This window comes from Symsagittifera roscoffensis, chromosome 8 (assembly GCF_963678635.1).
Source record: "Symsagittifera roscoffensis chromosome 8, txSymRosc1.1, whole genome shotgun sequence".
Classification (NCBI taxonomy): Eukaryota; Metazoa; Xenacoelomorpha; order Acoela; family Convolutidae; genus Symsagittifera; species Symsagittifera roscoffensis.
In genome coordinates this window covers 36,746,745-36,766,524 of record NC_087069.1, presented here as the reverse complement: position 1 = coordinate 36,766,524, position 19,780 = coordinate 36,746,745, and the positions used below count along the sequence as shown (strand labels likewise).

The 19,780-nt window shown below is 34.5% G+C and overlaps 2 protein-coding genes across 2 annotated transcripts in view; one reads left to right on the top strand and one right to left on the bottom strand.

The window, feature by feature from the left end:
* The window catches only part of LOC134853360 (flotillin-2a-like), a 424,983-nt gene that overhangs the window by 261,249 nt on the left and 143,954 nt on the right, over nt 1–19,780 (bottom strand). The window lies entirely within an intron of this gene.
* On the top strand, nt 3,504–19,754 carry LOC134853086 (uncharacterized). The gene is made up of 3 exons (XM_063869024.1): nt 3,504–3,990; nt 16,456–16,706; nt 19,452–19,754. Exons 1-3 carry the CDS (start codon nt 3,771–3,773, stop codon nt 19,590–19,592), a joined length of 612 nt encoding a protein of 203 aa, XP_063725094.1. The 5' UTR covers nt 3,504–3,770; the 3' UTR covers nt 19,593–19,754.

The following is a 19,780-nucleotide window of genomic DNA, read 5'->3' as shown; positions in this document are numbered from 1 at the left end:
TTTTCGTTCCTCGCTTTAATAAAGCGATTATCCGTATTGAGAATCTGTTGGCTTTGATGAACTGCTGTTGAGGAGTTGAACGTCAGTGGCTTTTAGTCAAGTTGGCTGAAATAGAATGTTCTTTCTTTCAATAAATGCAACAAGTTTTGCTCTTTGCGCGAGCGTGAGCTCCCGACTGGCTTTATTTTTCGGAAATTTTGTCAATAATTTACTGGTTTTTGAGTGCATGTGATCTTTTTAACAAATATAGAAAGGAAGCCTCGTCCGCTCTGACCGTTTTCGTTCCTCGCTTTAATAAAGCGATTATCCGTATTGAGAATCTGTTGGCTTTGATGAACTGCTGTTGAGGAGTTGAACGTCAGTGGCTTTTAGTCAAGTTGGCTGAAATAGAATGTTCTTTCTTTCAATACATGCACCAAGTTTTGCTCTTTGCGCGAGTGTGAGCTCCCGAATGGCTTTATTTTTCGGGAATTTGGTCAAAAAATCACTGGTTTTTTGAGTGCATGTGATCTTTTCAACAAATATAGAAAGGAAACGTCGTCCGCTCCGACTGTTTTCGTTCCTCGCTTTAATAAAGCGATTATCCGTATTGAGAATCTGTTGGCTTTGATGAACTGCTGATGAGGAGTTGAACGTCAGTGGTTTTTAGTCAAGTTGGCTGAAATAGAATGTTCTTTCTTTCAATAACTGCACCAAGTTTTGCTCTTTGCGCGAGTGTGAGCTCCAGACTGGCTTTTTTTTCGGGAATTTGGTCAAAAAATCACTGGTTTTTTGAGTGCATGTGATCTTTTCAACAAATATAGAAAGGAAACGTCGTCCGCTCCGACTGTTTTCGTTCCTCGCTTTAAAAAAGCGATTATCCGTATTGAGAATCTGTTGGCTTTGATGAACTGCTGATGAGGAGTTGAACGTCAGTGGTTTTTAGTCAAGTTGGCTGAAATAGAATGTTCTTTCTTTCAATAACTGCACCAAGTTTTGCTCTTTGCGCGAGTGTGAGCTCCAGACTGGCTTTTTTTTCGGGAATTTGGTCAAAAAATCACTGGGTTTTTGAGTGCATGTGATCTTTTCAACAAATATAGAAAGGAAGCGTCGTCCACTCCGACCGTTTTCGTTCCTCGCTTTAATAAAGCGATTATCCGTATTGAGAATCTGTTGGCTTTGATGAACTGCTGATGAGGAGTTGAACGTCAGTGGCTTTTAGTCAAGTTGGCTGAAATAGAATGTTCTTTCTTTCAATAACTGCACCAAGTTTTGCTCTTTGCGCGAGTGTGAGCTCCCGACTGGCTTTTTTTTTCGGGAATTTGGTCAAAAAATCACTGGTTTTTTTGAGTGCATGTGATCTTTTCAACAAATATAGAAAGGAAACGTCGTCCGCTCCGACTGTTTTCGTTCCTCGCTTTAATAAAGCGATTATCCGTAATGAAAATCTGTTGGCTTTGATGAACTGCTGATGAGGAGTTGAACGTCAGTGGCTTTTAGTCAAGTTGGCCGAAATAGAATGTTCTTTCTTTCAATAAATGCACCAAGTTTTGCTCTTTGCGCGAGTGTGAGCTCCCGATTCGCTTTTTTTTTGGAATTTGGTAAAAAAATCACTGGTTTTTTGAGTGCATGTGATCTTTTTAACAAATATAGAAAGGAAGCGTCGTCCGCTCCGACCGTTTTCGTTCCTCGCTTTAATAAAGCGATTATCCGTATTGAGAGTCTGTTGGCTTTGATGAACTGCTGATGAGGAGTTGAACGTCAGTGGCTTTTAGTCAAGTTGGCTGAAATACAATGTTCTTTCTTTCAATAAATGCACCAAGTTTTGCTATTTGCGCGAGTGTGAGCTCCCGACTGGCTTTATTTTTCGGGAATTTGGTCAAAAAATCACTGGTTTTTTGAGTGCATGTGATCTTTTCAACAAATACAGTAAGGAAGCGTCGTCCGCTCCGATCGTTTTCGTTCCTCGCTTTAATAAAGCGATTATCCGTATTGAGAGTCTGTTGGCTTTGATGAACTGCTGATGAGGAGTTGAACGTCAGTGGCTTTTAGTCAAGTTGGCTGAAATACAATGTTCTTTCTTTCAATAAATGCACCAAGTTTTGCTCTTTGCGCGAGTGTGAGCTCCCGACTGGCTTTTTTTTCGGGAATTTGGTCAAAAAATTACTGGTTTTTTGAGTGCATGTGATCTTTTCAACAGATATAGAAAGGAAGCGTCGTCCGCTCCGACCGTTTTCGTTCCTCGCTTTAATAAAGCGATTATCCGTATTGAGAATCTGTTGGCTGAGGAGTTGAACGTCAGTGGCTTTTAGTCATGTTGGCTGAGATAGTGTCTCTTTTCTCAATAAACGTAGCAAATGTTGCTCTTTACGCGTGAATGAGCTCCAAACTGCCTATCAGTTTTGGTGAGCTGGGTCAAACAGCTCAAATGGCTTATATTTTCTGGCGCATATCCTTCTAACTAATCTAAGGACAGCGTTGAAGGCCCCGCAAGTTTTTGTTCCTCTTTCGGTAACCCAACAGGTCTGGTTTTTATAAACTTCTCGGGCCCTTGCCCCTTTAGTAGTGGAGGGTGTTAACAAAAGAAAGTAGCACTCGAAAAAACATCAGATTATTTTCATCAAGTTAGCAGCTTTTCAGTCTAGTGCTAAAGAACACTCTTAGCGAAGCGTAGACATCTAAAATCTTAGTTATTCTGAAAAGTTTGTTTTGTACTTTCTTTGGTTCAAAAGTAATTTTGACCTGCCTTGATTGCTAGAAGGTTCCGCTTGATTTTTCGGCTACAATTGGTTGCGGACTTCAAATAATTTAGTTGTTTTTGTGATCGTTTTGACATGGTTTTTATTGTGTAAAATGCCGACACAAAGTTTATGGCGGTAAGTTGCCATTAAAATGAGCGTTTCTGGTCTGCTTCGATAAAAAAACGGAACCGAAAAAATTTTAATCAAACTTTCGTGTTTTTAAATCAATATAAAATATAAAATTTAAAAACTTAAATTTGTCATTCAGGTTGACATGCCTTGTGTAGCGAATTGTACGGAGCGCTTAATTACATATTTACCAAAATAAAAATACTTATGGCGCAGTTTTCGATGTAAATTTTCCAAGTCTTAGAGCAATTTTGTTAAGTTTTGTCCTAAATGTTTGATTCATATTCAATTAATCATTTTTTATATTCAAACAACGTTTGAACATGATCAATTACTAAATTAAATTTGGAAAGATTTCTGTTTTTGAATAATTAGCAAAAGTTCAAACAAAAAATCATTAGATCTCAGCTCGCAATTTCCCCTTGTTTCATTCTTTCTAAATTTCTGAAAACATTTCAAGATCGGTAGTCAGTTGAAGGTGCCTTCAAATTAGCAGTTTTCTATCCAAAAAAAAAGATTACCCAACAATCTCACCGCCTTATAATGTGCATAAAAAGAAAATCTCGCAACTGATTTTCATGCAATAATCTCACACCATCCTTTTACAGGTTATTCAATTGTCAATAATTTCAGAATAAAATCAGCAGGTCTAGTCCAATTAAAATCTCTGATTTTAAAAGAAGGAAACAAACGTCAGGCCAATCAATTTCAAATCCGCACCAGAAAAATTAGGCTTACCTGAGTAGCTTCAGTTTCCCCATTCGATTTATTCCATTCAATTGTCCGAACAAAATCTGGACCAAAACTCAACTCAAATTTTCCAAATCCGTTTCCTTAATTCCTTTTTAATTTGAAACAGTTTTGCAAAAAAAAACAATTAGAGAAAAATAGAAATAAAAATCTAAGACATTGGACATAAAAATGTTGAAAATTCTGTGCATTGCAATTTGCGCGGCGGCGTTTTTTGCCCAACTGTCCTTTTCAAATCCGACTTCGAGCGAGTGGACTCTAATGGACCAGGAGAGAGACGAGAGACCGAGTAGTGCACTGGGAGACCGAATGAGGTCGGACCACCTGGGAATGGGGGACGAGGAAGGCCCAATAGGTCACATGGGTAGGGGTGTTGACAGGCAGCTGACGGGTAAAATAGCTTTTAACCATTTGATTTTTCCGAACGACTTACTTTTAAGGAAAAAAGTTAAAACTAAAATTTTACAAGGACAGACTATCTGTTGTTTTTGACAGTTTGCCCATTTTTGAAATGGAATTTTTCAAAAAACTGATGAGAACCTTCGAGTTTTCAAAGAACTATTAGTGAAAATATCTTTTTTTATATCTTGCTCACTTTTCCCACTACCCCTTTTGCAGATTTCTTATGTTTATTAAAGTTAAAATAAACTTTTATATAGGAACAAATAATTTATTGGTACGGTTGGGAGGAATAAGGTTCATAAAAACTCTTAATTTTGATATATTTCTTATATTATCAAGTTCTAGAGGCGTATGTTTTCATTTCGCTCACTTTAATGCTTAAGGTGTTCTTTTTTGGCGGAGTTATCTACACCATCAAAAAAAATTGATGCCCGAAGCTCAAAACTGAGAAGAGTTACGAAAAACCATTTTGTCAATTTTTGGTTCTTTGAAGCTTTCCAAGTTGGGATATTTTGAATAAAGGCAAAAAAAATCAATAAAAATTGAACTGACGCAACATATATGATCTAATTGTATTGTTGCTAGGTGAAAATTGCATCGTGTGGGTGGACTATTTGGCAAAAAAATGATTAAAATTTGGAAAAATTTTAAGAAATTTTATCGATTTTTTAAAAACTACTGCAGATTCTTAAAGGGCATTTTCCGTGATACGAGAGAGCGTGTTAGCTACTGTAATTTGCATTGAATGACTTAATTTTGCAGTTTGGTGTTTAATAGTGTGAATCATATCGCTTTTCAACTATCGTTAATTGGCCACTTTGGAACTTTTGGAACGGAAAAAGTATGCTTGTTAGAAATGGCTAGCTTAACTTTCGACAATTGTCTAAAAAAAAGTAGCGCCGAGCACAATTATATAGTCATTGTCTTCGAAAGTCGGAACAACTAGTCAATCTAAACTAAACTTAAAAGCTAAAACAAACCATTCAGTTATAAATTTTAGAGCCAATTTTTAGAGCAATTTTTAGTGAAATTCTTAGAAGAAATTTTAGAGTACTTTAGGGCCAGTACAAAAGTTCAAAGAAAAAGTTGAAAATGTAGGCTTATGATGCAAAGCCAATAAAATAACAATTAAAACAAAAAAATTCATGCAGCTAATTTTGTTCGCAAAACAAAAAAAATGCAAAGTATCTCTCGGAAAAAACAAAATGGAATATGTAGGTCAATTCAATTAATTGGGCGTCGTAATAGACATTAAATTGTTTTTTTTTTGGCATTTTGATACTATTTGCAAAAAAAGCTCGTTTTGTTGGGTTATTTATCAAGCAAGAAAGGTTTTTTCTCGGAAACTATTCTTGAGATTTTATAATATGATGCCAAGCCCGTTATTTCTTACTGGCATATGGCTGTTAAACAAAAATTGAGTTCAACAAAAAAAATTAATGCAAAAGCGTATATTAGGAACTATACTTTTAAAAAGAAAGTTCGAAACCGCGCTGCCAATTTTTCACGAATTGAAAAATGAAACCATTTTCAAAATCTTTCTTGATCAATTACTTAAAGAAACTATTGATCAGTTGCCTAAAAAATCCCAACTCAGTATTCCAAACGAAGAACAATTTTCACAAAGGAGATGCACAAAAGCTCGCAAATCAAAAATTGTCAAGTTACTACTAGTAAGAACAAATGGGCTGCACAGGTCGTTCAGCCAGGGGATAAAAACTTCTCTAATTTTTAATCCTCAAACAAACTCCTACCTGACAATTTAATACAATTAAAGACAGGAAATTTAATAAATACAGGTATACAGTTAGGAACTGTTATCTGATAGATAATTCCAGTTTACATGAAATCTTTTTTTTTCATAATTGTTAGTTATTGGTTCTCGCGTTTTAGCTTTTTCCAGGGTTTCGCATCGATGATCCTCAGGGCTCGTGTGCAATCCTTCTGAGTAAAATAGTGTTAATGAATTTTTTTTCATTAAGTAAATCAATTCAAAGTTAGCATAAAATGGTGCCAAAGACACCTTTAGAACAATTCTAAAGTCGGTCCGGTGAAAATGGCTGTCGTAAAACCATGCCAAAGGGGGACCTTTATAGTGGGTGGGGGTCAAATTCCTGAGGCTGGAGGGTAATCGTCCCTCTAAATCAATCCCTGAACGCAACATGTCAAAATTTTCAGAAATACTTGCACAGTGACCAGCCATTTGGTAAAATTGAAATTGATTTTATGCTTGTTTCAGAGGATTTGATTTTCAATCGTAGAAAATCAATGTTCACAGTTTTTTCTTCTTTCTCATATGATCATGAAAAATGGATCGTGCACCTCTTGTTTAATCACTGCAGTTTTTGGCTGAGACATAATTTGGCATATAAGTTCATAAGGTACATTTTATTCAAAAGTAACAACAATTAGTTTTTTTTCATTGATTCAATTTTTTTTTCAACAAAGAGATGGTGTTTTTCCTTGACGCTTTTAAAAAAAACTAACTGTAATTATTATTTAAAATGATTCTCGAAGATAGTTATGTACAAATTGCCACTGCTTTTACCCGCCATCGAGAGAAAATCTTACCAATATCTTTTCTTAATGAATTCAGCTTTTTTAACACGTATCACAGCCTCTTTGATTGTGTGTAACGGTAGTCTTCGTTCTTGTTTCATTGCATTATTTGATACCATTTCTCTGATTTAAAAGCCTTGAAAAATAATGATTGAACTTCAGTGAAAGATCTATTTTTAACGAGAATTTAACGTACGTGATTGCCGATACATTTAGCCTCAAATCCAAGTTGGAATAATTTCTATGGAAAGCAAAACGTCAGTCATAATTCAGAAAAAAAACAGCAACAAAACAAACGGTTTGACATAATCAAAGACTAAAAAGTAACAACTTGTTCATAACTTGTTCATAAATATGTTTTGAATAAATAGTATTTTTCCTCTTGTGAACACACCATAAAATCAACTCCTTCAAGATTTGGATTTTTATTGCTAGCCGCCAAAATCAGTGTTTAATGACGCCAAAATTTTCAGATTCCGCGTAAATTTTCAATTTCTTCAAAATTGGTGTACATTTTGGATCCAAAATTTTTATATTCCTTGTCAATATATATTTTTAAAAAGTCCGAACACTGAGACGAGGTGGTTGAAAAGTTAAAATGCATCTTGGGTTCTGCTACCTTTTTGCCTCCATCTGAATTTTTATGTATTTTCAACTTTTGTGCACGCTGTCAAGTTGTCTAAAAAAGCGACATGTGACCCAATTACAAGAATGTTTAGTCTTCATCCTCAGCCTCGTAAAATTATGTTTACTATTTGTTTAGTTGATGTTCACCTCTGTTGAGGGAAATAGCAGAAGAGTCCAATTTTGTATTCAGATATTAGCGGCAATTACTCGAAAGAATTTTGATTCGAAAACAAGATGCAAAAGGCGATGAACAACGAATTATGCTTGTTGTAAAGCCCATGTCTATAGGAAGCTCACTTTAAAAAATGATCGAGCATTTTATCATTTGTGGGTAGGATAAAAGTGCTGCGCACTTAGCTTGTGAGGTCAAACTTCAGATCGTCTAAAGTTTCGTGTATTTGCTACCTTTTTGTTCCGACCACTTCACGAAGTAAGAAAGATCTATAGTGTTTTTATCACGTTTCGACTATATCAAGTCGAAATAGGACATTTCGCAACAAAAGACAACTCGCAATAAAAGTCGTTTGTTGCGAGTTGTCGCGGTACGACATCAATTGTGGCATGTTAATAAAACCCTTTCAGCCGTGTGCGGATTCCAAGTCGGATCAGAAAGCTGTACCAGTGCTGAAAAAATTGGTCTGATTTTTTCATTTTCAAACCAATTTGAGGATACTGATTTTGAGCCCAACTAGTTATAATTCATTCTTTTATGTCATTAAGAAATTATATAATCTCATTCTGGCAGTTTTTACCTAGTTTAATTGCCTGCAAAAAGGCAGTGGATTTTGTAGTAATTTCAAAGATTACACGAAAAATATTAATAAAAATATCTAGCTGTCATTCGAAAATATCGCTCTAAAACGTAATTTTTTCCGAACATTATGAGCTTTTAAGTATTCGGCTTTTTCATTAGTTAATTACTTTAAACTTTTTTTACGCTCTAAAGGTCTGAATCAGGAGCGAGGCAGTTTTTCTTTATTTTTCGCACATCTCGGCGGCCAGCATTTTCAAATAAGTTATCTAATTTTGGTTTGATTATTAAAAATATAAAACAGCCTCCATCAGATTATTTATTCTATTTAAGGCCATAGCCAACCCTAGACAATTATTTCAAATTGCCCGCTTAAACGGCTCTTTCAAAACGCACAGTTTGAGAACAAAAAAGAAAAAAAGAAAAAACTGTTCAAGAAAAACGTCTTTGTATTATCACCTCATCAAAGTTAAACGAGCAAGCAATTTGGTTTTTTGCTTTTTTAGAGATGTTCGTGGTTTATGAAGGCATTGAAATTGAACAACTAACGCTTTATCTAACCGAAGTTGTTTGGAAAATAAAGGTTGATTTATTAAATATAAATATAACTTTTTTCTGTAACAACCCCTCTTGAATCTAGTTCAAATTAAAGAGCATTTAATTTGTACCGCCTTTTGCCAAAGGGGGAGAATCGTTACTAGGTATCATAGGGGGGGGGGGGGGGGGGGGGTTTAGTAGTTGAAGATATCCAAATTTTGTTACAGCATGTGTAGTACAAGGAAGTTGCATGCACTATTTCCTTCGAATTTTCGTTTTTCTCATTACAATCATTTCTTTTCTCCTAAACTGATTTAGCAGCAAAACAGTTAGATTGAAAAAAAACGCATGTACAGTAAGTCTTTTTAGACAATAGGCAACATATTCTCAATGAAAACAGCCATCAAAAACCCAACCCCGACATTGTATGAACGATTCGGTAGAAGTCGTTCTATAATGAGATTGACAGGTGTTTGACACATTGCCCGACAGTTAAGACTTACATCACTAAATTATACTGATTACGGCGAAAAAAATCTTGGATGAAATTTTAGACCGGCGACAGTCCTCTCCCTTGTTTTACCCGCTCTGTTTAGTTTTCCGCTCCCAGGTTCCCCTGCTCCCACTACTAATTTTTGGTGTGGCTAAATATTGTTCGGACTTTCGTAGTTTCCAAATCATGACCTCGCCCCTATTGTGGTGACACCTGACTTCTTGAATTCTTGCTGACGGTCTCAATGCCCTGATTTCGGCTCCGCCATCGCTCCGTTGACCGCTCTCCGGGAAGTTAGACTGCACCGTTAGCGTATCCTCCCTTTCACCCCCACCACCTTTTTTTTTACTTCGCATGCCTTTTTTCTTTCATCGCTGTTTTTGTCTCTTTTGCCATCCGCTCGTTTGCCATCCCGGTTTCTTCGTCTTCGCTGACATATTATTGAAATCCGCTTTCTTTCTGAGCCGATAGCTGTTTGTCGGCGTCCAAGCGTACGAATTTTGTCCGTTCTAGACGATGAAACCACGAAACCACGTCACCTGTGTACATAACTTTTTTCATATGAACTTAATATTTTTTTTTCAATACCCTGAGTTTAAAATTTGTGCCCCCGTGAATCTTTAGGTCCATTTTTCTTGATTTTCTAGCGTTTTCGCGTCTAGTTCTGGCCTTGCTAAACTGCTTAGAAGTACAGAACTATAAGAAAACTGGTAAAAACCTGAATAAATTATAAATCCAGCTTCATAAGCGAAGTGAAATTAGTTGATGAAAGTTTGTGATAAATCAGATTTTTTCAAAAAACTAAGGAACTGCTCGGGTGAAGTAGAAAATTCTCACTCTTGTCAAAAACAACATCAACGGCTAGGCATTTAAGAAAGTTGTGCTCCTAACAAATCTGCCGTGCTATACGTGGAATTAATCTACAAAACTCTATAGAAAAACCAACTGAAGTCCAATTTTGCGTATGTTTCGACCGTTTCGACTGAAAGAAAGATGATCAACGTTGCTCGACCAAAGAGACAATTGTTTCAAACCTCTTGACCATTTTGTGTATTTTCAGACTTCCAGTTAACATGAACTACTCGAAAGTAAAAACTAATGTTTATAACATTCGGGTAGTATCTTAAGGTGATTTTTTCAAAAAAGGTTTTTTTCGAATCATTTGTTATTTAAAGACATTGTAACGATATACTATTTTTGGTCTGTTTTTTTTTTGTTCTTATGAACATTATGTTTGTCAATTTGCGTCAAAAATCGAAAAAGTACGGCTGTTTTTTGAAAGAAATGCTTAGAACACTAATTTATTAGAAGTATGTTCCGACAGTCAGTGAGGTAATTTTCGACCGTGTTTGAGGTATATTTTGACCGTGCTGGACAGAATTTTAGTACGTTTGGACCGTGCTCGACGCATGTTTCAACCGTGCTCGACGCATGTTTCAACCGTGCTCGAGATATATTTTGACCGTACCCAACAGAGTATTGGTACGTTTGCACCGTGCTCGATGCTTGTTTTACTGCGTTCGAGGTATATTTTGAACGTGTTCGACAGATTTTGTTACATTTGGACCATGCTTTACGCATGTTTCCACCGTGCTCGGGGTATATTTTGACCGTGCTCAACAGAATTTTGGTACATTGATTGACGGATTTTTCAAGTTTCTGCGCGTCCCAGAACCTTGTCTCGACTATTTTTTTTGTCATTTTTGTATTTTTAAATTTTCATCTTAATTTTTTTGCATAGCACGTGGGGGAATCAAAATAGGAGAAACAAAAAAATTACAAAACTTTCAAAAGCAAAAATCTTTCCTTCATTATTAGGGGGAAAAAGGAACACGCGGGCTTCGTCCTGATACGAGCAAGCTTGTGTTTGGGACCTTCGAAGTAAGGACAGATTCCGGTGCTCGACCTGGTTTTCTTCTTTGGACAACTAGAGAGCTTTAATTAGTCACTTATGCCTGGTAGTTTGAAATATATAAACATTTTTTTTGCCTATGAAATAAAGTATTCATGCGGTTGCTTTAACGATATTTTTGATTGACAAAGAGTCAAAAATTTCCCATTTTTTAGCTAAAATAATGAGCTCGAAATTGCAAAATAATAGCCACATCTATTATTCTGGTAACATTCTAAGCAGTTTTTTTGTTCTAATTTCAATATAATGAAAAACGTTCAAAAGTCATAAAATAACATTTAAAATTTTAGAGTTTCAATCAATTGGGTGCTTTCTGCATATTTATCTGGTCTATCGAGGAATACATATTTCAGCTATCTTCAATTTGAGCGTTTGCTAAGTATCTGCTAAAGATTAGAAGAAACTAATAAGAACTCAAATATAACAAATCCAAAAATAATTTCGTTGCATGCATTTTTTTCTTAATAATTTCCTTCATCAGAATTAATCTTGCTAGAAGAGTCTTGCATCAGTTTTTTTTGTTTTTTAAAGCTCTTACAAAATTAATGCATTTATTCAGAAGAGTTTTCCCAAGATTTTTCTAAGAGTTGGAGTTCTAATGAAATCCGAGAGCTGTACCGGTTTGCAAGTTGGTTGATTAGTGGCAGATCCCTTGGCAACAAAAAACTACCCATTTGGTAGTCTTTTAACATAGTCATTTTTAGCAAACTCAGCCTAAATTTTTCAAAAGGCGCCTTTGGTTATAATATATGTTAGTGTTGAGGGGGGAGCTTGAACTGAAAAAGTAAATAGAGTCTTCTAGCAGAGCTTAGAGTCTTCTCTCTCTCTCTCTCTCTCTCTCTCTCTCGCATGCTTGATGTTGCTTATATTGTAACCTAAAATGGCATTCACGTACCTTCAAGTAGAAAAAGTTAAAATCTGTGCCATTGTACAGTGCTGACAAGATTGCAGTAAAAAAGTTTTACCATTCTTAAGTTTCAACCAAGAATTTTAACACAATTTCATAAGTTATAATGTTGCATCAGAACATTTGTTATCATATTTGAGCATTTAGCGTGAAATCAGGTTTCAGTTATTGAGGTTGCAGTTATTGTCGGATTAAATCTAAATCTTAAGATTTTGAAAAAAAAATAATTTTCTTTTGTATTTCTTGGACATATTTGAGATCCAACGGAATTTTGATCTCTTGTCTTAAAAATAATAGGACAAAAAAGTTCATTAGCAAAAGTTTAAGCGGAGAAAAATATGTTTAAAAGCCATGTTATCTTATAATTTCTCGCAAAAGCTTTTCAGCATTTCAAATGACAATTATTGTTGTTAAACTTGATCTTATCTGATTCAATTAGCATGTCAGTTTTTGAGATAAAGTAACTCTACTAGTGAGAAACATTGGTACTTCATTTTTTCAAATCTCAATAAAATGTTTTTTCAAGCCTCATTCAGAATTTTTGGCGTTCCGTTATCAGCTTATTGTAAATTCAATTCGACGAGAGTAGATTAGAGTTTCTCCGCCATCAATAAATTGATACCATATTTGGAAACAAAATCTAAAACTTAGCTTTTGAATTATGATTTGTAAGTATTTCAATATGAATATATGGCTAAATACAGGTGGAATATCAGATTGTCTAAATATCCAAAAGCCGATAATTCCTCTGGTAGACAAAAACGGGTTGACCAAAAAAGTATAGAAATTTTCCTTTAAGAATCCTGCAACTTCTTACATAATAAGAAGTTCTAATATACGGAATTTATTTGAAGGATAGGCAACTTTCATTGTTCGAATTTGTTTTTTTTTCATTAAAAAATGTGCAGTTTTCATGTTTTTTTTTCGGATGTTGCCAAAATTGGATAATCGAAACGTCGGACGTTTGAGCTAGCATAGTTAAATATGATCATCATGAAAAAATCAGAATATTTAATCCTCATTGAGTAAAAAGATAAATTCAAAAAGATATCTAGTCGGGTCTCCCAAAAAGGGAACCAAAAGAGGATTATTCGACGTCTACAAAGGCCCATTAAGAATAAAGACGGAAACAAAGTAAAGATACAGGAGGCGTTTTGGCATTGTGTTTTGAAACAGGTGCTGCTATAACCCCCGCCTTATCACGTGAATTAAATATGGCCATAGCCAGACCAAGTTAAAAAGAGCTGCATTATTGATTTGTAAACATGCTCTTTGTTCAGTCAAGTTCCCAAATGACGTATGAAAAGATACTGGAAAATACTAAAAGGATTTCAACTACTTCAAAGTTTATTTCCTCTTCATCGAATATTCACATATTTGTTCGTTCCATGAATAAGTTGAAAATAAAGTTTCTCTTCAAAAAACGCGTTTCACAAATTAAACAAAAGTTGCAACATGTTTCAACAATAATTAAGTTGGTTTCTTAAAAGCTCGAATGGCTATTATGTTGCACTAAACTATAGCTTGATACCTGTTTCTTTCATCGCAAAGCGATGGTTTGACGTTCGAAAATCCATTCGTTGAGAAGTTTCATGATCTGACTTGTGTTATTTCGATTGATTGAGACAGAGGCCAGTGAATTCAAAAGAAAAGGCGAGCTTCGAAAGCAAAACTATTCATTTGATTCAAACCTGTATGGAGGGAGGTTTGATTGATTTTTTCTAGGCGGTGAATTGTTTGTTGGTCGCTACCTCATGAACAAGTTTTGAAACATATCGACCGATTTGCTTCCTTTTGATGGCTTAACTTGTTTAACTGATTTTTATTAAAGCGAAATTAAATTGTAGGTAGGTCCCCAATTTCCCATTCTGATAGGTCAGTATTCATTTATTTTTAAATTAACTTCATTTTTTTTAAAATTTGAGAGCAAAAAACGCTCTTTGATTACGAAGTTAGTTGCAAAATTTGTCTCGGCTAAACCAGTTTTTGAGGCCCTGATAATCCACCCTTTTTGACTGGTAATTTTTAGGATGAAAAAAAAACATCAAAGGAGCATGCAATATAAGGCTTTCTCAACAAAAGAAGGGATGTTTTTCGAGTTGCTTTGTTGAAACCACTTAAAAAGTTGAGTATTTGAGTTCGTTAAAAAGCTTCTGAGAACTTGTTATATCCTTGTGCCTCAGAACTAGGGGATCAAATATCAATTGGCTATAATCTTTGAAATTCGACATCGACTTTTTAAGCCGTTCTTTTTTTCTTCTTTTAGTCTGCTGGCAGCAGCCTATGTCGGATAATGTTACTCGCATAAGTTTTTGATGTAAATTTGCATCAATTGTGGGAGGAAGCTGGCGCTGAAAAAGTTTTTTTTATCGTCTAAAACTTCACCAAAATCGCCAAAAAAATCTACCTTGCTCAAGCAGATTGGATATGTAAAAAAACGAGGCAGACCTACGCGAAAAATCAATTCATTTTTTTTCTAAAAAAACGTCTCCTGCTAAAAATTTGCATGCAGCGCCTTTAAATAGGATTATGCTTGTCGGTTCGAATAAGTGGCATAATCAAAATAAAGTACAGTCTCCTAATTATACTCACCTGGTACAAAATGATCTCCATTTCTATTGGCAGTAGTGTTTGCAGAGGAAACACCTTTCTTAATTTTATCGCAGAATTGCACAATTAATCTTCATTTGAGCTTGATTGACTGGTCCGAGATTACAACTAATAAATTGAATCAGTTCTTAAACAAATGGTCTTTAAGCTGTTATAGCTGAATGGTCGACCTTATTTCGCTGCTGCTTGCTTATATTTTCTACTATCTTTAGGAAAAGAAATGAAAAGATGTGTTTTTTTTTCGTTTCTTTCAGTTACAATCCGAAATAACGACAATACTATAATTATGGATCTGTATCTTTTACTTCAACAACCAAATTTTTCTGAAATATCGAAAGCAAAGTTTTTTTAGTTAAATTTTGCAAAAATAGCTATTTAGAACATTCTGTGGTACTTACCGCTCAATCATATATTTTTGTTAAAATATGATCTCTGAAACGAGACGTGAAGTTTCATATAAAACCATATGTAAAAAAATAAGGATGCCGAAAACCTCACTGGATTGAGGAAAAGAATATTTTTATCAGAATTACTACGATGCAATTATTTTGCACCGCCCGCAGGCATTTTCTTAACACGTCACATGCTCCGCGTGTTTGAGTCTTTTTGAAAACTTTCGAACAAAAAAAAATGCATTTTTTCGAAGCGTTTTGTATATCCACCCTTCAAAACTAGTACCTATTGGCGCCGAAATGGCCTTTGGAAAATACGCAGACCAAAATTGAGTATTTTTTGGGGGATAAAAAATATCGAAACCTATTTCAGTATTTGAGAAAAACAGGTCAGATTTTTTCCTTTTTCAGGCGAAAAATTTTCCCAGACTTTTTCAATCCAATACTGGGTTTTTACTACTTTCAATACTTTTACTGTTTTTCAATACTTTTACTAATACCTTGTTCTTATGGATAAATGACTAATTCAGTTTCTTCGCGCTAAAATAAAAAAACTCTTAGAAGCAAAAAAAAAATTTAAAAAATGAATTGATGGAATTCAAAGAAGCAACAGAAAGTACATGAAAGCACAAATAAGCAGTTTTTGAGATCGTCTACAAAAATTAATTGGTTGCTCGGAAATTGCATCACATGATCACTTCATATGACTCATGCTAGACTTAAAGTCAATTTTTTAAATTTTTTTACAACAGTGTTCTTTTTAATTAAGATTAATTAAAAGTAGCTTCGTCAAATGCACTTTAAAATGGGCGTCAGGAATATTTTTCAAGATTTCGATTGATTTTGGATTTATAGAGTCAGCAAATAACTGCCCTAATGATATTGATTTGAACGTTACTTTCACTGCTTTTGATTTAAGAAATAATTTTCCGGTGGTTGTAAACTGTCCTGCTTTTTGTGAAGCCATTTAGGAAATTGGAGTTGTAATGTTAGCGCTATTTAAGGACTAGACAAGACGACCGCCTCAAGAATTGAATATTGATTAACCCATAAATCAGAATTAAGTGTATTGGAAATAAAATATGGCAATTTAATCAAATTGAGGTCAATTTTTTCATCTATTGAAAAATTTACAATTTGAAACTGATCGTTTTAGAAAATATATTATACTACCGCTAAAAAGTTTCCAGCTACCTAATGTAAATGTAGTGAAATCAAAATCAATTCATAAATTGTTTTTTTTTAGTAGGAAGAATTTTACCTCTTAGAACTGTCCGCATTTTTGGTTTATGTACCTACACAAAATCAGCAGACACATGATAACCCGAAATTAATCGGTTTTTTCCTGCCTTTGTCAAGAATACTCGTTTTAAGTGACGCTCGCAATAAAAAGACTTAATAAAAAAAATCTCAGTTCGCAATATTTTTTTTCTGAAGCATTTGTTTTTTTTTAGTTCGGCTGCACTTTTTTTTCTGTTGCAGATGAGATAAATTGTGTTTGGTTTTCTGAGAAACACTTTTTGAAGACTTGTTTTATGCTTTATTAGGGCCTTGAGAGACAGCGGTGATTTAACCTGTTATATAAATCTCGAAGTTCATTGTAAATTTTCGAAAAAATAAAAAAAATTGTTTTCATGAGTTGATCAACCCTTTTGTTGTGTTGCAGATGAGATAGCGAGGATGATGTCGTCAGATCCTCTGCTCTCAAGAGAGTGGGTGGATGCCATGGAATGGGTACAAAACAAACAACAACAACAACAACAACAACAACAACATCAGCGAGAGAACGAACAACAACAGCAGCAGATGGAGACTAGAAAGCGCACAGGCGTGTCTCAGTTCTCGCCCTCTTTCGGAAAGCGGATGGCGTTCACACCCTCCTTCGGAAAAAGATACTCGTGGCCTTCTCTCTTCCAGGTGCGAACGGAAACTCAATATAATAAGTTGCAAACGTTGGAATCAAGACAGAATCAATTAAAAAGCGCAATCTGCCAATTTAGAACAAAGTTTGCATGCTGAATCAAATTTACGCAGCATTGTGGCGTAAATCTTATCAGTAAAAGTAGGTTTTACATGCAAAAAATTTGAAATAAATCATTTGGTCTTTTATGGTTTTTGTCTGTTCCCAATTTTCTATAAAGATAAGGTTATAATAAAACTTTTCTTAATTTTCTATAAACATAAAGCTATAATAAATATCCAAAAGATGGAACAGACAAAATAAATTAAAAACTGCAAATGATCTGTTTGGTAACTTTTTGCATGCAAGTGCTTGTTTTCCAGCTAAAATTGATGTCTCAAGGTTGCTTGAAAAATCAAAGTTCCTCACGAAATTGTACAAAACTGGCAAACTATTCTTTGCAGGGGCGTATTTAGGGGGTGTGGGGGTTTGCGGACGTTTTCCTCCCTCAGGGATTCGACCCCCTGCCGACACAGAGCTGTTGTCAATACCTGAAACCTTTAGCTATTATCAATTCAAAACTATTCGAGTTAGAGTTAATTAAATGTACTTTGGTCCTTTATAAGAAATCCGTTTTCAGTCGACCAACCCTAAAATGTTTCAAAAGACGACATTATATACTTGTTTTGAGGGGAAGCGCGCGCCAAAAAAAAACGCATTTTTTTGGTCAAAATTTTCCAAAAAAAGTCATGTTTTTTTTTCAAAATGTGCCCGCAGCGTAAAAAACTTTGTCCAAATACGGTGTTTATAGTTTTCTGGGAGCGCTGGGAAACTCAATTTTTTTAATCGACCCTTTCAGAAAAATATACTAAATACTAAATGGCAATTAGAAGTTCAAACTTCAAGAATAATCTTTTTTGAAGTATTTTACCAAAATATAAAAGTGATGCTTTCAGTATATGATTTGCATCAGAAAACTCGTACACAATTTTGGTCGTTTCCAATGCATTGCAAATGCGAGACGATCAAAGTTTTCGTGACTCTAGTTTTGAGCAAAACAAGGTTTTTGTCTCATGTGTTCGGTCACAAAAACATCCTAAAAACTGTGAGAAATTCAATTTCAAAAATCCATTTTTTTAATTTATGGGAGAATGCTACTCAAACCGCACCATATATGAAAAATCACTAATCATAGAACTTTCATGCAATTTTCCGTACTTATGCTAGCTTTTTTATATATGTGAAAATTGTATGGTTAGCTTTTTTGATCAACCCAGGATGAGCAATTTTAGATTATTCGACTTCGATCAACTTAGTTAACCAATTAAAAGGCCCGGGTTGACCAAAACTTCTTATCATTTAATTTTCATATATGAGAAACTTCTTGTCATACCATTTCACAGAATTCCATATGTACGAAAATTATATGAAATCTCTATGATAAGCCTTTTTCTATAAACGAAAAACTTGATTTTTTGTTTCTAAATTTGATTTCTGAAAACTTTTGGGTTGTGCTTGGAACCGAACACAAGTGACAAAGACCTTGGTTTACTCAAAGCACCAAAGGTTGGACGGTCTTGCCTTTACAATGCATAGAAAACGACCTGAATTGTCTTATAGCTGTCGTTCACAAATCATATAAGGAAAGTAACAAACTTTTTTAGTTTGGCAAATTTTTTCAAAGATGATTAATTTAAAAATTTGGTTTTTTAAATTACCAGACAATAATCAAGGGTTACATAAACACGCCATACAAAAGAAATAGGAGTTTTCAGCGTTTTTGAAAAAAAAATAACTTTAGTGTATCCAGGACTACGTTATGCACACAAAAATTTAAATGTTGCATGCAAAAAAAAATTTTTGGAAAATGTTTCTTTGCTAACAAAATTCAATTTGCGGTTGAAAAAAAAACAAAAAAATTTTTGAGGCAACTTCAAAATTACTTTCAAAAAATTTTGTTGACCATCAAAAAATGCTAGTCATACAATTTCCATATATGGGAATAGTATGATAATCCTTTTTTTTCAAAAAACAAAAACCTCGTGTATGAAAAGTGTATGAAAATTGTATGACAAGCATTTTTCCACACACCAATCCGGATTATCAACAAGTTGGCTTAAAGTAAATTCAGAACACATTCATTTCGGACAATGAAATGATATCAAAGCTAAAGTTTAATTTACAAACTTACGTACACTTGCATTTTTTTAGATGAGGTAAGTAAGTATTTAAATAATTTCTGACATCAGCGAAAGAACGAAGTATAAAATTCGCTCAAGTTAGCGGTTTAACCACTTTATCAAACTTTACAAATCGTCGTTTTTTTTTACCCGCTTAGGTTTTGTAGTTCTCAAAACTGTTTTTTTTTATGATTTGAGTTGAAGACTTCTTTCTTAATTTGAGAAAAAAAACAACTTTGAAAATGTAGCATCAATTTATACACATTTTCGTTCGCAGATTTTTTCTGTAGTTAATCTTTCTAAAAATGCATTCTACTTTTCAAAACAATGCTAGCTTTTATTTCCTAACTTTTTTCGAACATAACCAAGGTCGTTAGACCAGTATAAATATATGTAACTTTGATTAGAGGCTTGCCATTATCCGGTCAGATGACAGACTTATTGGTTTTATTAGTTTAGACTTTCGCTGCCTTCGATGTTTTTCTTTATATAATAGTTTCTTTTAGGTCAAATTTCGAAAGCTCACCGATTTTCTCAAAAATTCTATTTTCAAAAATGTGGAAATCATGGCATCTGTTTCAGAGCCCCATTTCACTAAGATCCTCAATGGGGGAGGAGGGATCTCTTAGACAGAGGAAAGAGTTCTACCCCTCATTCGGAAAACGAGCCTTGGTCAACTACATGGACAAACAAGCCGACCCGTTTCCTTTCATGAATCAATAGTCACAATATCGTTCTTCGCAACAGACAACAAAAACAACAAAAAGGCTACCTCGGGGTTGGATGTCGATACGAATGATGTTAAATTTCAGATGTAAAATACCATGCTGTTTATTTGATGAAAAATTAAATTGATATCATGCGCGAACTGAATATGAAATGTGTTCAACAATCTTTCTTTGGTTCACGTT